At 33.2% G+C, this 22,855-nt stretch overlaps 1 protein-coding gene across 1 annotated transcript; it reads left to right on the plus strand.

Annotated features, from left to right (window-relative positions):
* Positions 1-1,676: 1,676 nt before the first annotated feature.
* Positions 1,677-22,039, plus strand: LOC149186537 (protein fluG-like). Its single transcript, XM_089409382.1, has 3 exons — positions 1,677-1,902; positions 21,492-21,743; positions 21,962-22,039. Exons 1-3 carry the CDS (start codon positions 1,726-1,728, stop codon positions 22,037-22,039), a joined length of 507 nt encoding a protein of 168 aa, XP_089265508.1. The 5' UTR covers positions 1,677-1,725.
* Positions 22,040-22,855: the final 816 nt, after the last annotated feature.

A 22,855-nucleotide genomic window follows, 5' to 3' on the forward strand; every position in this document is an offset into this window, starting at 1 on the left:
TTTCAAACATATTCATTTTCAAATTTAACAAAATAAAAAACTTAGTTGACGTGGTGTATTTTTAACACTTATGTCCCATGAGTCTAAAAACCTAATAGATGATTGCACTTTTCATAAAACTTACCCTTAAAAAAACAAATTACTTGTACATCAAGGCTTGTTGACCAATTGTAATTGAAACTCTAGCAAAAATTCATTCAACTCGCGACTTTAATTTACAACAAATAATATGAAATTTGAGCTACAACATAGAGGATTGCACTTTTCATAAAACTTACCCATAAAAAACAAATTACTTGTACATCCATGATTGTTGACCAATTGTAATTGAAACTCTAGCAAAAATTTATTCAACTTACGACTTTGATTTACAACAAATAATATAAAATTTAAGCTACAACAGATAATAAGAAATTTATTATTATAATAATATTATTATTATGATGATACAAATTTAAATATATTTCAAATTTAACAAAATAAATTATTTATAGTTAAATTTGTATTTTTTTAACACTATGTTTCATTCAAAGTAGAAACCTAATAGACAACTACATTATTCATAAAATTATGAATAAAAAAACAAATAACTTGTACATGGGCAATGGTTGACCGGTTTTAATTGTAACTTCATAACAAAAATTCATTCAACTCACAACTTTACGAGAAAAATTAATTCAATCGAGTCATTCGCCACCAATGAGAGTCGGAAAAATGCATGAAAAAGTTGATGGACGTGTGTACGTCTCTACCTCGAGAAAAAGACAAAAGGAACATGCCAACACCATCCAACATGGCAATATCTTCGGCTCATAACAGACGGGATCACCAAAAACCTGGCTATAAATAAATATAGCTATAAATATATATTTTCCTCATTCATTCATGTATTTTTATGAGTATCTTTCATATTCGATTAAATAAATATGTGGTAAATACATATTTTCCTCATTAATATATTTTAATAGAAACATTTTTAAATGCATCGTATATTTAAATACATATTTTCCTAGTTTTATGAGTATCTTCCATATTTGATTAAATAAATATAGTGGTAAATACATATTTTCCTCATTCATGTATACTAATAGAAACGTTTTTAAATGCATCTTATAATTTTTTTACTTTATGTCTTTATTGTTTTTTATATTTAATTAAATAAATAGAGTTATAAATACATATTTTCCTCATTCACATATATCATTGGAAACATTTTAAATACATTTTATTTTTTTACTTTATATTGTTTTTTATATTTGATTAAATAAACATAATGATAAATACATATTTTCTTCATTTATATATACTAATAAAAACATTTTTAAAAGCATCTTATATATTTATTTTTCTAAAATCATCTTATATTTTTATTCTATATCTCTATTGTTTTTTATTTTAACTAAATACTCTAACTTTTCTAGCTTTTTATTTTGTGTCTCTATTATTTTTATTTTAGTATAATTATATTTAAACTAAACAGCCAACCTGTTTTTCTCTCCGTTTGTGTCTCTTTATATTTAAACTAAACAGCCAACCTGTCTGTCTTTGTGTCTCTATTATTTTTATTTTAATCTAATTATATTTAAACTAAACAGCCAACCTGTCTTTCACATTGCCATTCACAATTCATCTTATATATACATATATCTACTTATGCTGTGTAGCACGCGCAAGGGAGGAGCCACTCTGTACTGAGAAGCGAGAGAGAAAAGAAGAGAACGAAACATGGCGGCTACAACCACTACTAAGAGGATGTTAAGTGAGATAGTGGACAGAATATCGGTGATAGATGCTCACGCCCACAACATTGTATCTCTAGATTCTCAATTTCCTTTTCTGCGATGCTTCTCAGAGGCCGAAGGTGAAGCTGCCAAGGATGTCTGCCATACCCTATCCTTTAAGGTACCTACTTGCATTTATTTTTGGTTTTAGTTTAGTTTTTAATGGCATGTATAATGGTATTGTCATTTTTTATTTTGCTTAGAATTCTGAAAATTCTGAGTTTTTTCATTCAATTTAAAAAAATATATATGGATGGTTTAGTTTAGTTTTTATGATATCTATAATGGTATTCTTATCTTATAATGGTATTTGGTTTAGTTTAGTTTTTATGATATCTATAATGGTATTCTTATCTTATGTGTTTTAATAGCATGGAATTCTGAAATTTTTGAGCTCTTTTCACTCAATTCCAAAATATATATATACTAGTTTAATTTCCAATGGTATGTATAATGGTATTGCCATTTTTTATATATATGCTTTAGGTTAGTTTTCAATAGTACCTATAATGGTATTGCTATGTTTTGTTTGGAATTCTGAAAGTTTTAGGCTCTTTTCGCTCAATTCCATTTTTTATTTTGTTTAGAATTCTGAAATTTCTGGGCTCTTTTCACTCAATTCTTATATAGATATAGATATAATGTCTCTAGCAGTTTTCAGATCAAGATTGGAACCATAAAATTTGTGAAAACCAAACCTCTCTACCTAATTATTGGACTACATTCTCAGAACTTAAATGATATATATAGATATTTTGAAAATTATAAGAAAATTATAATGATTAGTTAATATTCCCAAGTATTTGGAATTTAGCCATCTTGCTTTTTCTTCTTCTTTATTGTTGTAGCAGCCAAACATTTTGATGACTAAAACCATACAGCATTGTTGTAGCAGCCAAACATTTTGATGACTAAAACCATACAGCATTCCTGATTGTACGACAATATCAAATTCATGATAAGAACTTTAAGGAAGCTTCAGTAAATGTTATTTTTGATAGATCATAACAGGAAACAGTTGTGCTGGGATTATTTCAGTAAAAGTATTGTTATTATTTGGAATTTTAGTATGGATTTTGGATTGATAGTGAATAAATATTTTGTTTGGACATTTAAAAAAAATTCACGACCTCAAATCCTCTTAATGGTTATTCAAAAAAAAATAAAAGAAATGAATTTGGTATATTATTAATTAAAATTTTAGTATGGATTTTGGATGGACAGTGAATAGATATTTTGTTTGTGCACTCTCAGAAAAAAAATTCAGGACAACTCCGATGCATCAATCAGAAATAAAATCAAAAAAATTATAATATTTTCCGAAGTGCTTGACACGTGCCAAATAACACTTCCTGAAACTTAAACTTTGTACCTGTAAATCGCGTTGCTGAATCTGAATCAAAAACAAAATTTTCTAATAAAACAATATGGGAAATTGTTGTGCCGATTCTCACGAATGATATTACCCTTGATCAATTGCTGGGCATGTGTTGAATAACACTTTATAAACCTTAAACTTTGTACTTGTAGATGAAAGTTTGGAAATAAACAAATTTACTAATAAAATAATAAAGGAAACACTAGACACGCAGTACATGTAAATTTGAGTGTCCTGGACCCCAGAACATGACTCTAGTGTTTCCTTTATTATTTTATTACTGAATTTTGTTTATTATTTTATTACTGAATTTTGTTTATTTTTAATGTAGATTTCTAAATTTTATAGATTTTTTATATAAATTTTCATCATAATATAAATTTAGACATAGATTTAGATTTTACATTGTAAATTTAAAATTTGTAAGTTGTACACTGTAATATTATGTCCAAATATAATTGTAACGAGAAAGACAAAAAATTGCAATCAAAATCAAACTGTGTTACATAGGTAGTAGCAATGCTAATGACAAAAAGAAATAGTAAATACAAAACAATTACAAGATAGTAGGTAGCTCATCAGTGATCATCAAAATGAGCATCACTGTTATGGTTACCACTTCTCTCTTGCGTTGCATCCTCCTCCTTTGTATCCAATGTAATATTTGCATCTGCTGGTGTGGAGGATGACCTTTCAAGAGTATCACCATCATAAAAAATGACAGGCTCTAGCACTGGATCATTAAGATCCAAGTTGGCCAATGCCAACTCAACACTGTTGTAAATAAGACGTGGATAGATTGGTGTGCACATACACCATTGTCTCTACCCTGGACTACTCAACCATGCTTTTCTTGGCACTATACAAATTCCCATATGTGCTCCAATTCCTCTCACAACAAGAGGATGAAGTCACCCGAGAGAGGAACCTCATGGTTAACTACTGTAGAGGAGGGCTTGTTTCCCCATGAGTTTTCCACCAAGAATAGGGCTTCTTAGCCCCTCTGACTCTAATCACATCATAGCTTGCAAATCGTCCAATTCAAGTGGAAAACTCTGCAAATGCACCTCCACCTCATCAAGGGATGCTCTATCTTGAAATATCTACCTCAATGCGTCCTTCCTCCCCTGTGAAATTTCACCATCCATGTGAAGAGGGAATTTGCGGGAAGGTCCACCTTTTAGCCACTCATGGTTGTAGTATTTTGGGTTCAATGAGTAAGCCAAAAAATGCAAAGGTGTGCAATTCATGTCCCATCTGCTGACAAGAAGATCCTGTATGGTGGTGAAGAAGGCATTTGATGATGTCTCATACTCAGGGCACTCTCTCTGTAAAATAATGGTCCTCATGGACTCAATCATGGAATAACATCCCTCATAAACCTCTCCTAGGATGGGTTGGTATGTATTTGCAAATTGTAGCAAAGCAATGATAGGGTTCGTGATCTTAATAGTGAGATCTACCATCTCCTACCAAGCATCATCTAAAATTGTGTCCTTGACTCTTTTTGAGGTTGTTTGATCTATCTTTCTTCAAAAAGACCAAAACTCTGAAATAACCATGGCCGCAAGAGCAGTCTTGACCTCACTCAACCTCTTCAACATGATGAATGAAGAGGCAAACCATGTATCAGTAATCTTCAACAATGATAGATGGGTGTACTCCTTGTAGATTGTGAGGGAGTTTGTATGATTTTGTACAAAGTTGCGGATATGTCGTGCATCCTCAATAATACTTCCAATCTAGGACACACCAGAAGCAATAGTTTTAAGTGTTCAATTCAAAGAATGGACAATGCAAGGTGTCCAAAATACTTGTGGATATTTACCTCCACAATCATGCCAACAACCTTGCAAACGAATGCATTGTCTGTAATGATTTGCGAGGACGAATTAACACCTACATCTTCAATAAATTTAATGAACAACTCACCAATATGTTGTGCATCCTTGTATTGTCAAAGTGCATCCACTGATTTCAAGATAATTGGTCCAATCAAGGAAGACACCATGAAGTTGATGAGTGGGTGGTGTGCTAAAGTTGTCCATCCATCAGAAACAATACTAACCCCATATCTTGGCCATGCTGATTTAATAGGCTCAAACAATTTGTCCACCTATTTCTTTTCCTTAGTCAACAATGTGGTCCTAAGCTTCTTTGACCCATGAGGCATATACCCTGATGGAGCCCCTTGAGTTAGAGCTCGGGACATCTCAAGAAATAAAGGTGAGTGTGCAACATTAAAGGATATGAAGTTAAAATAGAAAAAGCATGCAATGGTGATATCAAGCTCTTCTTGTCTCTCTTTCTGAAAAATATTTTCCACTGGACCAAGTGTCACTGCCTTTCTTTTTGTTGATTGACCCACACCCCCACCAAAACTCTCAAATGGAAATCTTTTGTTGCTTTTCCTCAAGAATGGAAAGGGATCATCATTCTTGTTTTTTAGATGATGTAGCCACCCTTGCCACACCAACATTGGCCTCTTTTTCCATTTCTTTCCTCTTAGCTAAATATACATTTGCACGTGCTCCAATTCCACAACCCAGTAAGGCCAACAAATGAGCTTTCACATGGTAATAAGTGTTCTTGAAATGATTGTTGCAATAGTTGCATTTCCAAGTAACATTTCCTCCTCCCTTCAACTTTCTATTTGGCCCCTGATCTCTTGTGATATAATTGCACAAGGGATATTTTCTTTCTTGAGCTTGTTTTCTTTCCAAATTTATTTTTCCCTCAACAATTGAAGTTGTTGTTGCAACCCCACTTTCAATAGAGGGAACACTTGCAAACCCTGATGAAATTGGAACAGGAGGGGCATCACCAATGGAGACATTCTTCCCCTTCCTTTGCCCCTTCCCTGCTGCCCTTGATTGAGCCATGAATGTTGTAAAAAAATAAAAAAAAAATGCACAAACTTGTAAAAAAATGGACATGCAAACTATTGTAGCAAAAATGCAAAAAAATAGAAGAAAAATGCACTTACATGTTGCTTGAATCACCTCCAAAATGCTCCCAAACCCTTTTCTAGTCACTCCCACACACCCACAGCAAGAGAGACACTCAAGAATGAGTGAGAAATGGGCCCAAATCTGGCTGTAAGGGCCGCGTGACACACTTTTTAGAAGGACACGTGTCCCAAAATTGGGACTCGCTGGCCCATCGAATCCCATGTGCCAAGGCATGTTGGACTCACGAAACAGACATGTGTCATAGAGCATCATGTCTGATTCATGGGATTTGGGACATGAGGGGGCAGAGGACGAATCTGGTTTCTTAGCTTGAAACTTTGTACCTGTAATGGAAGTTCACACCAAAAGATAAGAAAATTTAACTAATAAAATAAAAAGGAAACTATTGTGTTGAATTTTGAGAGGGTTTGTTACCCCTTACATATTAATAAAAATCAAGTTTTAAAAAAAATGAAATTGTTGCATGGCATCTCAAGTGTCGTATTTGTTCTTTTTTATGAAATTGCTCGACATGTTTTGAGTAACCCTTCATTAACCTTAAACTTTGAACTTGTAAATGTAAGTCCACACAAAAAGGCCAGACCTGTATCCTAGTGAGGCACTTATATTTCATTATACAAACATGCACCCCATGTGGGGAAGTTAGTGTGAAAGGCGTATGTTAGAAATCCATGCACTCCAGGTTTGGTCTATGCTTTTAGCTAGAAAACATAAACACACTAAAAGTGCCTAAATTTAAACTTTTGCGCAATAGAAATTACACCAACAATTAGATCCATACAGTACACAAGATTTTATTGTGCTTTTTACCCACCATCTGTGGGTGATACCCATAGAAGAAATTTTCTCCTATATTGTCTTTAGCCAGGAGCCCCTTTCATCCACTAAATAGCTTGATGAGCCACCATCTCTGCCACTTGAGTCTGCCATTATGTTCCCTCACCCATCTGTTAGGCTTGTATGTTTGAATTTGGGCCTTCCAACCCCGAAGGTATGGCTTTCATTATGTAGTTGGGTATTTTTGTTTACTTATCATGGAAACTTATGGGCATGGATTAGTGGTTGGATTTGGCAGAAAGAATGGGCTTGGTTTGTACTCTTGTCCCCTTGTCCAACATAGTGGTTAACCTTGTATCCTAGCCCCGTGGGATCTCCTTTATTGGCTACTAGCTTTAGGAGTAATGCTACATGGGAAATCCTGATTTTGGTTGCATGGTTACACTTGCCAACACCACATACATCACTCACCTCCATTCATTATAACCCCTTTTCAAATATTTCCCATTTGGGTCCACATTTTTCCATTAAGTCCACGAGGTGTTAAACTCCCCCTCCCCTTGTCCACACTTTGGGTCGAGCCTGGAACAATGCTCCACAGGTTGATACAGCTAAAAAGAAGTTAAAATCATAATTTGGCCACTTACAACAATAAATGTACCATAAAATGCAAAAGATGACCGAGACAAAAATTTAGCACATGGGAAAAATCCAAACATGAGCTCTACCCCTTATCATGGTCATCACCTTTGTTCCTAGGGACCCTATATGAGCCCCCTACATCATTAAGGAACCCTTGATTTTCCCAACCCCTAGTGGGCGATGAAATTCCCAACCGTAAGGGGCATTCACTGCTATATCATTCACATCATGCTCTCATTCTCTGGAGCCCCGAACATTTATTAAAAAAAACAATAAAAGGCAAAAGGCATATGAAGAAGGGTGGAAAAAAAAAAGTTGGGGTAAGTTATGTACCACAATTTATCCCTCCTACATCTATACACCCAAGTGTGGGCTTCCCTCATTATAGCTACCCTTGTACCATGACATGTGGCTTGGAGCCTTCCTTATTGCCCCATTTTGTTCCATCGCTATTTCACATGACACTTGCCATCTAACATATGTACCATGGACCTATCACTCCTTTAGAGGTTGAAACGACCTAATAGGATCCTTGATTAACCTCCTTATTAAGCCTGGGGACACTTGTACATTCTAAATCCCATTATGGAAGGGCATGCCACTATGAAGTGCCTACTTGGTTCCATGATTTGTAAGCTCATTTGTTCAATTGCACTAATGAATTATTGTACTAGAAGGCAAGGAGACACATTGGATCTTATACAAGATAGCAGATGGGTCTTCATCTTGGGGTTTGGTCTCCCTATACGGGATCCAAGCCCTCCAGAGGGTATTAATGGCACTTATAGGGTGAGCGTTGAGAGCCATGGGCCTCCACTACAGTAGGTAGCAGATAGCCACACCATGGGATCATCAACACAGCTTATTGTTTTCTCATGTCCCACTTGTTAGATGATGATGATGCACCTAAATCACCTTGCCTATCTAGCTAACCACTTGCACCACACACTTGGTAGCTGACCCACGACCTAGATGGGATTTTGTCTCACCTAGGGAGACAAGGGAGGGATTGCATCATTATTCTAGCCCTTACAGATGGAGCACCGACTTGTTCGATTCAATTCTAGATGCATGAGGATGTTCTTAGTGTCCCCATGACCACTTGGGAGCACCACAAGTCATTTTCTTGGAGCCCTCCTATTCATTATTGCACATGAGGGGCTTCATTAGGCCTTCCAACGACCCTTCTAGCTACTTTTCCATTATTTCAGCCATCTTGAGAGGTTAATTATTCATGTTATGGAGCTATTTGGTTGGCTTGTCACCAAAAGTATTGTTATTTTGCACATTACTTATTATAGGGGCACCCGATAGGCTAAATTAGGATATTCAAACCCCTTAGAGGATTGTATAAAATATAAGAGGCATCCTCTCTCATTCATCATCACTTGGATTTGGGATATATCTTTCTAAAGATTTTGGACTTGCAATTTGTGGAATGATTTAGATGATTAAATGCATTTTGATGTGTGGAATATTTCCGTTATCTCTCTTGGAACTTCTATTTGGCAAGTTTATTGATGGATATACTCTTTTTTCCATGTAAGTGTTCTTTTTATGTGAATTTCATAATGTTTCATGTCTAATCTATGGAATGTTATGTCATGATTTTACTTGTGCCCTAAAAATTAATGTGAATTTAAGAAATACTTGTAATCTTGGCTCATTGCATATGTTATTCATCCTGGCAAGAACAAATTTTCCTATGGGTAGGTTATGCACATTTTACCTTGAAACTCCATCAAATCTTGCATGTTGAAGTATAAAATTCTAAAGTTATCTTGTAGTTGCATCCATTATTAATGAAGTTGCTTCTTTAGACCTCCTTTAAGAGCGAAGTTCCCAAATCTTGATCATTTTGACTCCAATCTTCCCAATAGCCAGGCACTGGTCCTAGATCCTTGATGGTCAACCCTAAAACTACTTTTCTTTCACCTTTTCTTATTTTTCTGCCCTAACCCTAGAAGGCCAACTAGGGCCTAACATGAATTGCATTAGAGAAATTTCCTTGGGGTGCAAATTGCTAAACTATTGTGTTTTCATTTTCTCTAATTGCCCTCAAATTTTCAAGAAAATCCCACGGCTAATTTGAGAGAAATATCAAGCCCTAGCTCCTAAACCATTTATATTCTTCACCTTCCTAGTTAGAGGAATTTCTAGGGTCATTTTCTCTTGAAAACTCATTGGAAGTTCACCTTTCTTCAACCCTTCTGTCTAATCCTTGCTTGTCCTATTCATATTGTTGATGATCACCCGAAACCCTAGGCCTCTCTTGTGGTCCCAACCTTTGTATGATCTATATTTCACAAAACCTTAAGAGAGGTCCTTCTCCCTTTCTAGGAAACCTTGATCTAGGCATAATTCTTCTATTGAATATTCTTTCACCTAGGTCTAAGCCTCTCTCCCTCAAACCTTTCTTAGAGATCCCTTATTTTGCTTCTAAAACAAACAACCTATTATCTGAGCCTCTCCTTTAAATGGGCTTTGGAAATCATGTTGTACATTGTTATTGACCTCATCATTCTAGTGATTTCCACAATATCGGGACTCCTCCCATTGGTGAAAGTCTGTAAAGAGTAGGGGACATCGGGGAAAATTTTAAGAAAACCCCCGAAATTATATGTATAATAAATGGGTGAATCTCCATGGTACATATAGAAATGTACAAGCTATTTTTTTTATTATGTAATATGTATATATAATGTTTTGGAAAATCTTTTATTGAATTTTTAAGTTTTGTTAATCTTGGTGATTTTTTCAGTAAATTATATTAAAACATTGTAAATTCATTGCAAATAGTGCTACTTCTCAACATAGTGTTTTGGTGGCTAAGTCAATGATGCTATGTTCAAAGTGTTCAACATCTTCACAAGTTAGATTTTGGTACTAAGTGAGATCAACGCAACATCTTGGAAAAGTTCAAAGGACCATTAATCTATGTGATAATATTTCCCTACCTACTTGTCTCAACTTTTGGGCATTTTCCCCACTTGGTGAGTTTTAGTAGGGTTGGTTTGGTGGCATTTGGGGGCAATTATGTTGGTTAGGAGTTATTTTTTGAGATAAATGTCAAACTCTTATCGTGACTAGTACTAAAAATTAGTGTAGGTCAAATTGTTCCACCAAATAACCACTGATAATTAAATTAAATTTTAAAAACCCTATACTAAATAAATGCATCTATAAAGATAATAATTAATAAATAATATTAAAAATGTTTATTATTATTATTATTTAAATAATAATAAATAAATAATAATGTTTCTGGATGGCATATTTTGTGGTTAGGTGGCCAACAGACATGGTTTTCCTCAGGGCAGGTATATGGATGTAACCTGTGTTATGTTAGATTTTAGGCTTTTGTGGTAGTTCTTTGCAGTGGCATGATCCGGATTATCCACAGTTTCGTGTTCATTCTGTCGACATTTCAAACCCCAAAGGGGGTCCATCATCAGGACTAAATCAGATAGAAGAATGAAAGCTTTTATTGAGAGAAGAGTCCAAGGACCTGGGTATAAATAAACTAAGAACCCTAATTTTTATAAAGAAGCCGACACCTTATTTATTTTAATTTATTGTTATTTTATTTTAATTAATTAATTAAATTAATTAATTGGCTTGATTATTCCTATTTTAATTTATTAATTTAAATTTTTATTAATTAGTTTTAATTTTATTGATTAATAAATTAATTTTTTATTTTTATTTAATTTTATTCATAATTCCTTTTTTATTTACCATATTTTCTTTTATTCACCAAATTTTATTAAGCCCTAATTTGTAATTCCTAATTAATCAATCAATTAATTAATTAATTTATAATTTTTATTATATTTTAATTTATTAATCTTAGGTTATTATTAATTTATAATTTTTATTATATTTTAATTTATTAATCTTAGGTAATTATTAATTTATAATTTTTATTATATTTTAATTTATTAATCTTACGTTATTATTAATTTTAATTAATTTTATTATTGTTTTAATTAATTAATTTTAATTAATTTTATTATTAATTTATTATTGTTTTTATTTTATTTATTGTTATTAATCATTTTACCAATTTTTCGATATAACCTATTAAGCCCTAACTGCCTAACCAATTAATTAATTAATTAATTTGTAAACTTTATTTTATTAATTATTTAGAATTAATTAAAATTAAAAATTTTTGATAAAATTTTTTAGTTAATTTTGATAAAAAAAAATTAGTTAATTTTGAAAACCCTGATACTATGCTTCCAAAGGACTTGAGGGGTTTATTTGCCTGATCAAGGGAAGCCAATTTTCGCTAATTTCACTCCCATTGTCCCTGTTGAGGTTCTGAGGAAATTTCATAATTTCGATGGCCTCTCTGATTTTTCTTTTATGATAATTATCCTCTCTTGCAATTATTTTAGCGTCTTCCAAACACACATGATGTTTTGTTTTGGATGAGTGTTCTGCATGTACGGGATGTCTCATTCTTTATATCAGCCGCGTGTTCTTTTAGTCTTATTTTGAGAGACCGACCTGTTCCCAATATAACTCTTGCCACAAGAGCAATCAATCTTGTACACACCCTTGAGTTGTTGACGATCAATGTTATCCTTTACTAACTTCATCATTTGCCTTATAGTTCCACATGTTGTAAATTGAGTGTTTATGTTATTCCTCCTTAAAATTCTTGCAATCTTATGTTATGTTAGAAAATTAATAGAAATGTACCACCAAACTTACAAAAAAAAAAAAAACATTTATAATTTTTTGTTTATAATTCTTTTATATTTACAACAATAGATAGAATGCTATATAATGTATATAATTTTTACATTAAAACATAAATTAAAATAAATAATCTTTCCTATATAAATATTTTTAATAAAAATTATTATAATTATATAATTATATAATTCTTTTTATTAATTATGTAAAATATAGTTATATTTTATATGGTAATTTTTTTTTTATTAATTATGTAAAATATAAGTTATATTTTATATGTTTTTATTTATATTCTATTGAGTTATATAAAGAATAAAAAAATAATATTATAATAATACATAGAATAATTTTTCCTACATAAATATTTTTAATTAAAATTTAATAATTATTATTATATTTATATGATATTTTTTAATTATTAATTATATAAAGTATTACTTATATTTTATATGTTTTTATTTATATTCTATTGAGTTATATAAATAATATGGTTAGAATGTGAGTTATATAAAAATACCATTATAATAATACTTAGTGCATTCAAGTAAAAATTTAAAGATAGTTAATATAAACATTATATCTTACATTAATTTTTTTTCTATCATAATGAAATAGTTTGAAATAGTTTTATTGTATCTCTACATCTATTATTTTTTAAGCATTATATATTTATATGAATTTGAGTCATTTACAAGTGTTATAGAAATTTTTGTTAAAGGAAAATATACATAGATATAAAGGTTTTTTAAAACCAATAATGTTATATATATATATATATATATATATATATATATATATATATATATATATATAGATATATATCACTTTAACTAAAAGATAATATATATATTTTTTAAATTAGTGATAGCCATATAAATATAATGTTAAGTCTATGTATAATATTTTTCAAAAAGATATTTCTCGTAATTTGCTAACTTCATCAAAATATAAGTCTCTCACTCACACACACATATATATTATTTATGAATTATAAAAAAATTACAATCCAATCAAAATATAAATTATATTATTCGCATTTTTTTATTTTGTCTTTTTAATTATAAAATTAATTAAATAAGTATGTTCAAATACATTTTTTAAATGATGATATAATACAAAGAAAATTAGACGAGTCAATTTAGAAGATGACATTGAAACACACAGACACACACACATATATATCTATATATGAAAATCACTAAAAAAAAATGAGAATGTTTAATTAATATCTTGAAAAATAAAACTTACCCTACTAAGTGTTTCAAATTTATAAAATTATTAATTTTAAATGATAAAATTAGTGAAACACTTGCAACTTTGTTCAAACTAGTGTAGATAATAATAATAATAATACCAAGATTAATAAAATAAAGCACTAATATTATTACTATGAGTAATAAATTGTTTTGTTTTGTTTTTTTTTTTTTTTTTTCACCACATACAATGTAATAAAATGAACTCGAACAAATGAATTGATTAAGAAAAATGTAGACTCACATGTTACTATAATTTTGCATCAAAACCCATTTGAAAATTTTACATCAAAATCCATTAAAAACATTGCAGCACTAGAACTACAACATTATATATATATATATATATATATACACTAATTTGACATATTAATACAATTAAATAGATGGGGAAACCTTGCGTTGAATTCTAAACGAATGTATCTAAATTGTACCAGAAAATATAGTCAAACTACCTTTACAAATAGAAGGAAGGGAAGGAATCGCCCCCACTTCATCTCCACTGGAAAATCATCTATATATCTATATAAGTAATTATATTTTTTTTCCATGCACAAACTTACTATCTCTTTCATCTATATAAGTAATTATAATATTTACTTATAATTTTTTATTCAATGCACAAATTTAGTATCTTTGATAATGTTTTGTAAAAAATGTTTAATTATTATTCTTTTTATCTATATATGTTTGTTGGTTACATTATTTAATTTTATACACAAACTTCTATAAAAAAATAACAACATGTAAGCAATATAATGTTCCTAAGCAATGAGGAAAACTAATATCCTCAACCTATTGTGCATAACTTCTTCAGATCTAGGATTTATAGTATATACTTTAAACATGAATAAGCTTATGATGGAACATATAAAACTATTACACTAAAGAAAAAACACAAAAGTGAATGTAAAATCAAAGGAATTTAGAGATTATTATTTCTGAAGATGATTTCAAACTTTTAAAGCTACATGAAAATGAGTTAATGTGAATCTCAATGTGTAAAAACTAACTATTTTGTAACCTTTTTAAAAATGCTATGGTAAGTAAAAGGGTGACATTGCAGGTTAGTAGTTTTTATATCTACATTGGAATATAGCTCCACCAACCTCACTGACATCATTTATAGCTAATTGAATTAGAAAGAAGAGATTGCTACAGTAATGAGAACAATCACCATTTCATGGTACGTGGTGGATCAAACCCATTGAATGTCGTGGAGTGTCCATGTTAAAAGGAATTTGTGAACTCCCATAACAATATTCGTTGGATTATTATTCTATTGATTCTTGAACTATTTTGACAACTTTGATTGTGAATTCACTGACGTCTACAATTAACTCGATCTTACAACCAAAGTATTTTAGGTTTATAAATTTGGCTCTCTTTTATTTAGAGGGTTAAATGATTTAGTAGATGAAACAACTTTTCAATCTAGAAATATAAAAAGATGGTACATCCTCTACTATTTATATAGAGCTTTATTTATAGTCTCTACTATTACAATAAGAAAATTTTATAATATTTTATCTAGGTAAAAAATAAAATAAAAAGTAAAATTTTAATAATCATATTCATATTTTTATGCCCAATGGTTTCTTCATTTGAACATTTAAAGAACACTGACGTGAGTGAATTCCTACCAAATTAAAATGCAAATAGTCCAATAATTGTGTTCACTAGATGTGAAATCAATAGGGAAGAATTGACAAATTGTTCTCTCCATTGCAATAGTTGTTTAAATAGTGATGGAATGACTTTCATATAAACCCACAATTCCTATAAACCCATGATTCCACATTCCATGAAGTGCGGGATACATTTTACTAGAAAAAAAAACAAATTCCAACAATTTTGGATTAATAGAAAAATATAATAGAGTGAAAATAAATTACACGAGGAGAAACAAATCCAAATAATTGGTATTCCCATAAAAATAGGGTGAAATATATCTTGATACTTTCAATTACCACAAAAAAAAAGGTGAATGGGAGAATGTAGTTTGAATTTTACTAGAAGAAAAATAAATTCCAACAATTTTGGGTTAATAGAAAAAATATAATAGAGTGAAAATAAATTCCACGAGGAGAAACAAATCCAAATAATTGGTATTCCCATAAAAATAGGGTGAAATATATCTTGATACTTGTCATTACCATAAAAATAGGGTGAATGGGAGAATGTAGTTTGAATTTTGCAATGTGAAATAAGGTTTTAAACTCTCCCCATCAAATTCTCATGGGATAATGGTTTACAACTAATATTTTTTAAATAAAAATTGGGCAATGCATATTCACACCCTTATTTGTGAAAAAAATCGCCCACCAAAATAAATAACCCCCTAATTTTGCCCATGGACGAAATTTCACTCCTAAAATTTTCCATGGGGGACATCAACTGAGGTGACGGTGTCTCTTTATCCCATTGTTTCCACTTAGTTTAGTAGTTGCCCCTTTTGAACCCTATTAGGACCCCTACAAAATTGAGCATTAACAGTGCCCAAATTTGTTTCTTATCCGTTCTTTAACCAAAAAATCTCAGGGCTCCTGTATGAAGGATCATGGGCATTTACAAATAATATACAAGGTTAGTCCTTTAACAATGTTGCTTCAAAATCGAATAGGCATTGTGAGGGTGGCTCACAAGAAAGAGCTAGACTTAGGGACAACACAATGAGGTGTGGCCCACTGTTACCACAGCCAGTACCTTTTGCTCTTTGTGGACTTTCAACACTAGGGAGGCTTCTCTATTATTAGATCACCTAAAGGTTCTATCAAGTACAAGGGATAAGGTGACAATATAGGCTTAAGGAAGGCAGCTTTGCTTAAGAACAAGGATCAACTAGAAAAAAAAGACAATTGGAATCCTTTAAAGGTGTTAATTAGGGCACAATGTGACCTAGGGCCTGAGAATTATCGATGTAAATAGAACAATCTAGGATCACAAGGCCAAGAAAAGGCTTCCAATAGATGTATACTTTCAATTTATGGAACAAGAAGCCTTCAATAAGCCCCAAGTTGAAGCCTAAGGCAAACTAGGGCTTTTCTAGGGAAAAATATACCTAGGGCAAGGGACATTGACCCTAAAATAGAGAAATTAGCCACACGAATGACTTGATTTTGAGGCCAATACCTCACCTCCACGTGTTGAATCTCTCTACCAAGGAACATTTCAAACCTTATTTGAGAATTGTGCCCTAGCCCTAGCTAGCAGCTTACCTTAAGAGGCAAAAAATCAAGTTGGAAGAGGAGAAAAGTGAAATTTAAGATGATTTTCAAGATGAACATCATCAACCATGCAACAAAAGGCCAGTGCCTTGACCTTGGGTGATGGAGTCTAGGGGATTGCTAAAGATGGTTAAACCTTGACAAAGGAGACAAGGAATAAGAAACCCTAGGTTTCAAACCCTATCTATCACTTTTACAAGGGAGAAAAGTCAATGGGGAGATCTAGTTTAAAGGTTCACCAATGGGATTGTCATACACATTCTATAAGTGAGTAATGCATGCAATATTGTCATCAAGAGTCCATATAATACTTTCCAACCATAAATTTGCACATAGAATCCCTAAATAATCAAGCGTTCCGTACAATAGCCACAAATAAAAAAATATTTATCAAATATAAGGCCCACTTACAAAATCGAATGCATGAACAAGTCCTTTATTGCTCCAAAATGACATCTATGAAGCCAAGAAATAGCTCCATTAGCAAAAATCCACCATAAATCACATCTCTACAAGATTCAAGTCACAATTCAGCTATGCCAAATTTCTTGAAGGGGGGAAAAAATGTCATAAGTCCTTTATTCTAAGTTACACAATATGGGGAAACGGGTATGGGTACGAAATGTGACCTGCTCCCCCTCACCCCCCCCCCACCCCCCCGCGCCCCAAATTTTGGAAACAGGGAAACACGATATATGTGTGTGTGTGTGTGTTAGGACATTTAAGAAATGTTATGTGCAATCATAAAGCATGCATGATACATTATAATTTATTACATTATGATTAATTTGTCCAATGTCAAAGCATAAATTATAAGTCTCTAAATTTACATCACATTTACACATGAACAATCACATAATGAAAATAGCAATATCCAAAATCAGTCTTTATTATATATCCAAATTTCAAAATCAGCCTTTATTATATATATGAGGTTGCAAGTACTATAAAGACTAAAGACTAATAGTCTTCAATCTTCATCCTCGCCATCATAATCCTCATCAAAAATAGAAGCAGAAGCATGCTCAATAGTGGAGGGTGGAGCTGAAGAAGATGATTGGCCAATTCCACTTCTAGTCTCCCGGTCCTCAATATTGAGGGAAACAAGAGAGAGCTCCAAATCATGTCCTTCGGTATCGACATCCCATTATTTAGATGGGCCACTGCTATATTCTGGACCCCTACAAGATGCAAGGCGAAGGTTAAAGTGCACATAAATAAGATCATCTACCTTCTATGAGCCCAACTTGTTGTGCTTCACAGAATGAATTAAACCATAGGTGCTCCAATTCCTTTATGTCGATGAAGAACTTGCCACTTGCGAAAGAACATGAATGGAAAGGTTTTGCAAGCGTACAACATTTTCTCCATGAAAAAGCCACCACCTAAATGGATTCATGGTGCTTCTCTCCTCCAAAGTTGATATATCTAAATAATCATCTAATCTTGCAGCAAAACTGGAAAATTCTTTCTTCGGTTTTGAGTCCTAGAACTGATGAAGAAAATAAGTATATGTCTCATGTACCATTTGCAAATATTGTAGGCAACTTAATGTATGTGATGATATCTACAAGACCTGACATTTCACATGTAGTTTGAGTTGTCAACATGTTCATGGAAAATCCATGTGAAGAACATTGGCGAGTAGTGAAATGGGTGCTTCAGTATTTAAGAGGCACAAGTGATCATTGTAGCATCTTTAATGGTAGTGAAGGATCAGTCTGCGGATATGTGGATGCTGATTATGCAGGTGATTTGGAAAAAAGGAGATTTACTACAGGTATGTCTTTACTCTTGCATGTGGAGCAATTAGTTGGATGTCAAAGCTTCAAGAAACAGTTGCATTGTCCACTACAGAAGCTGAGTATATAGCTGCTTCAGATGCCAGTAAAGAAGCAATTTGGTTAAAGGGTCTACTTGATGAGATTGGAAGGACGCAGAAGAGAGTGAATGTATCATGTGACAGTCAAAGTGCTATTCACTTGGCAACAAACCCAACGTATCACAACAAGACCAAGCACATTGATGTAAGGTATCATTTTCTGAGACGTCATCGAAGGCGGAAAAGTAGCTCTCAAGAAGGTCCATATGCAAGAGAATTGTGCAGACATATTCACAAAGCCAGTTACAATAGAGAAGTTGCAATGGTGTTTGGATTCTCTTGGCTTGTAGAAGAGATGATGAATGGGCATGGGAAAGGGATTAGGAAAATTGTTGTCAAGGTGGAGTTTGTTGAAATGTGACAACAAGACATGTAATTATGGGTAAAATCTTAGTAATTACTACCAGTTAGTTTTGTAAATTATTTTTGTAAAGAGATCGCTAACTAATAGCAGTTATGTAACGGAGGAGAGGCTCTTATAAAATTGGTGAATGCCTGAGAGAATGTAATAATGGAGAATCATTATTGATTAAATAAAGATCCAATCCCTTGCCCCGTGGATGTTTCCTTGACACACTGTCAAGGTTTTACCACGTAAAAATTGTGTTTACTTGTGTGTGTATATTTCAGTTTCATTTAGTTTCTTTGCCTTTCCTTCTTTTTTAATGAATTGATGAGAACAACATAAGGGAGGTTAACCAAGCACCCTATTAGGTGGTTTCTTCTTCTAAAGGGGGTGGTATGTTCATGGTACATCCTTCAAATGGTGGTGGCATGTGATAAAATGATGGAATGGAGTAGGGGATGAAGGGGGACAACCTAGGTCACATGCCATCGTACAATGGTAGCTAATAAAAGGGAAGCCCACACATGGGTAAATGATGTGTAGGAGAGAGAAATCGTGGTACATGAGTTACCCCGACCTTAATTTTTCCACCCTTCTTCGTATTCCTTTTGTATTTTATGATTTTCTTTGGTTAATTTCTTAGGGCTCAAAGGAATGACAGCATGATCTGCAAAGTATAGCAGTGGATACCCTCTTTTAGGTGGCGCAGACTGCATCTCATCACCCACTAGGGGTTGGGACAATCATGGGTTCCTAAATGATAAAGGAGGCTCATCTAGAGCCTATAGGAACCAGGGTGATGGCTATGGAAGGGGGTAGCATTCATGTAATGGCTTTTGCGCGCGTGCTAAATGTGTTTGTTTCAGATATCTTTTGCATTTTGTGGTACAATTTATGGTTTAATGTGGCCAATTATGATTTTTCTTTTCTTTTTAGCTGCATCAACCTTCAAGCATCATTCTAGGCTCAACCCAAAGTGTGGGCAAAGGGAAGGGGAAGACTAACCCTATGTGGACCCAGTGAAGGAACATGGACCCAGGTGGGAGGATAGATGAATGGGGTTGTAATGAGAGGCAAGGGAGTGATATATGTGGATCGGGAAGCAAGACCATGCAACCAAAATAAGGGTTTCCCATGTAGTACCATCCCTAAAACCCAAAGGTCAGTAAAAGAGATCCCACGGGACTAGGGTTCAAACTTAACATCCCAAAAGAGACCTAGGGGACAAGACCACAAACCTAGTCCACTCTTTCCGTTGAATCTCCCCATTAATCCATGCCCAAGGGTTTCCATGATAATTAAACTAAAATACTCAATTACCAAATGAAAAAGCATACCTTTAGGTTTGGGAGGCCCACCTTCAAACATACGATCATGACCGATGGTTGAGGGACCACATGGCTGGCTCAGGTGGTGGAGAAATGGCACAATGAGCTATTTGGTGGCTGCAAGGCACTGCCGGCTACCGGCTGAGAACCATCATGGAGACAAAATTTCTCCACCCACAAAATGGTGGGTAAGAGATCCAACTCCACCCACATCTCCTAAGGCTGAGGGCACAACACCGAGAGTCTCCGCTAACCTCCTCATATAGTAACTCAAATATTGGGGGCATTACATTTTACCCCACCTTGTTCCTACCACCTTCTTGGTTTTCTATCTTATGCATTTTGTGGTTAGTTGATTGTTCATCTCTGCCCTCATTATATTGTTTTCTTTCTATCTTTTCATTCTTTTTTTAAAATGATAGTCTTTCATCAAATGGTTAGGAGAAAAACAGGAAAACAGTTGCTAACCGACCTTCAAAATTGCCCATATTGGAGATGTTGTCAGAGGTGATGTATTCAAAAGGGAAAATTATCTTGCCTCAATAAGTCCCTATTTTGATACCAACTTAATTCCAAATACAACATTTTCACTGAGCCCATTAATGGCTCCTTTCTCTTCTCCATGAAGACTAGGAATGTAACACAGTAGGCACACACAAAATAATGTTTGTTTTTTTCCCATGTAAGATTTCTTTCGTTTGTTCCCCAATGATTGTTATACCTAAGAAACAAAATATCTTTACTTCAAATGTTAATTCAACTGGGATGAGTTGCTTTTTAACATCATATGAAAGTTGCATTTAGAACTATTTTAGTTTTTTTTTCTTGTCCAACCCTTGAATGCTAAGGAGTTCTTTAGAAGGGAAAACTAGGTGCATGACACTTGCATTTGTAGTCAACATTTGCATATGACATCTTAAATATCTACACTTTTTTTTTCTTATTCATTTTTTTTAAATAGTTATTGCTTCCTGGCTGGAAGATTATTTGCATGCTCATAGGAGGAGAATAAACTATTTATGACATCTTAAATATCTACACTTTTTTTTCTTATTCATTTTTTTTTTAAATAGTTATTGCTTCCTGGCTGGAAGATTATTTGCATGCTCATAGGAGGAGAATAAACTATTTTCTTAGCATCGTCTGTACTTATTCTGTATTTCTTTCTTATAAATGATGGCATTTCTATGGTGGACAGAGAAGTATACGGGACATTGCAAGGCTTTACAATTGTGAGGCGACATTAGAGGGTATTGAGGCATGCCGCAGTTCTTTGGGCATAGAGAGAATTTTCTTAAAGTGCTTTGGTGCTGCCAATATTTCTACAGTGCTCATTGATGATGGAATTCACTTTGATAAAATGTATCCTGTTGGCTGGCATAAGAACTATGTCCCAAATGTGGGTAGGATTTTAAGGATCGAGACTGTTGCTGAGGCGATCCTTAATCAGGTAGGATATCTCTTTAATTCTATTATATATATATATATATATATATATATATATATATATAAATAAATATAAAAGAGGCCATTGCAGCTATGGCTAAGAAACCTATCGTAAGACCTGTGGACAACCACTATTATCCATCTGTGGCATGAGAAAGCACATTATATTCTTTAGAGATAAGTTGACAATCCATTGAACTTACAAATTGAATTTTGTGGCAGGGTCCACCGGATGGTACAACATGGTCACTAGAGAGGTTCGTTCAGCTGTTTCAGTCGACATTGAAATCATATCCTTAAGAGAGATTCTTTCCATTTTTTCTCACATTTCATACCTTGTCTACTTGAATGGAAACTAAGAAGTACATTAATTTCTTGGGTACACATTTTCTTACTACATCTTTCTTTACGCATGCCAAGGGCGTTGTTGCCTTTAAGAGTATAGATGCTTATCGCAGCGGTCTTAATATAAATCCATTGGTGAAAAGTCAACAGGCAGAAGATGGTCTTTACGAAGATTTATACGGTAAGCCTATACGAGGATTTTGAGTATATTCCTCAATGGTGCACTTGTTCCTCCAATTGGCTTCTTGACTAAACCATTATATGGTGATGAATGTTTTAACATTATGATGTTAAGTTGATTTTAATCTAACTGATATGTTAAGTTTTTAGTAGTAATTGATGGCTTTGGATTTACGAGTTATGTTTCAGCCAGGAAGCCTGTACGCATTAGTAACAAAAGCTTCATTGACTACATCTTTACACTCAGCTTGGAAGTGGCCGCATCTTTTGATTGTCCCATGCAAATACATACAGGGTAATTTTTGCTTTCGTTTCATGATAATTAAACATTTCCTGCCGTTATTTTCCATCTGAATTAAGCTTTCCTCATGAGTTTCTAATACGAACTGCTGCATCGGTTGTTTCTAGATTTTTATATTACATTTCACTGGGGAAGGCTGGCCTGTATTTAACCTACGCATTGGGATATGGATATTGTCAATACCTGCTTAAACCACCAACTGGACTTCACAGCATACAAATGTTGCATAGAAGACTACTCTACCTGACTTTTTGGGAAGGCTGGCCTGTATTTAACCTACACATTGGGAT

Source organism: Pinus tabuliformis, chromosome 3_1 (genome assembly GCF_031772625.1).
Source record: "Pinus tabuliformis cultivar Carrire ecotype Pingquan chromosome 3_1, CPIR1, whole genome shotgun sequence".
In the NCBI taxonomy this organism is placed as follows: domain Eukaryota; kingdom Viridiplantae; phylum Streptophyta; class Pinopsida; order Pinales; family Pinaceae; genus Pinus; species Pinus tabuliformis.

Coding starts and splice junctions, on each gene's coding strand:
- LOC149186537 (XM_089409382.1), top strand. CDS start 1,726: ATGGCGGCTACAACCACTACTAAGAGGATGTTAAGTGAGATAGTGGAC. Junction 1,903..21,491: donor GCCATACCCTATCCTTTAAG/GTACCTACTTGC, acceptor TATGGTGGACAG/AGAAGTATACGGGACATTGC. Junction 21,744..21,961: donor CTGAGGCGATCCTTAATCAG/GTAGGATATCTC, acceptor ATTTTGTGGCAG/GGTCCACCGGATGGTACAAC.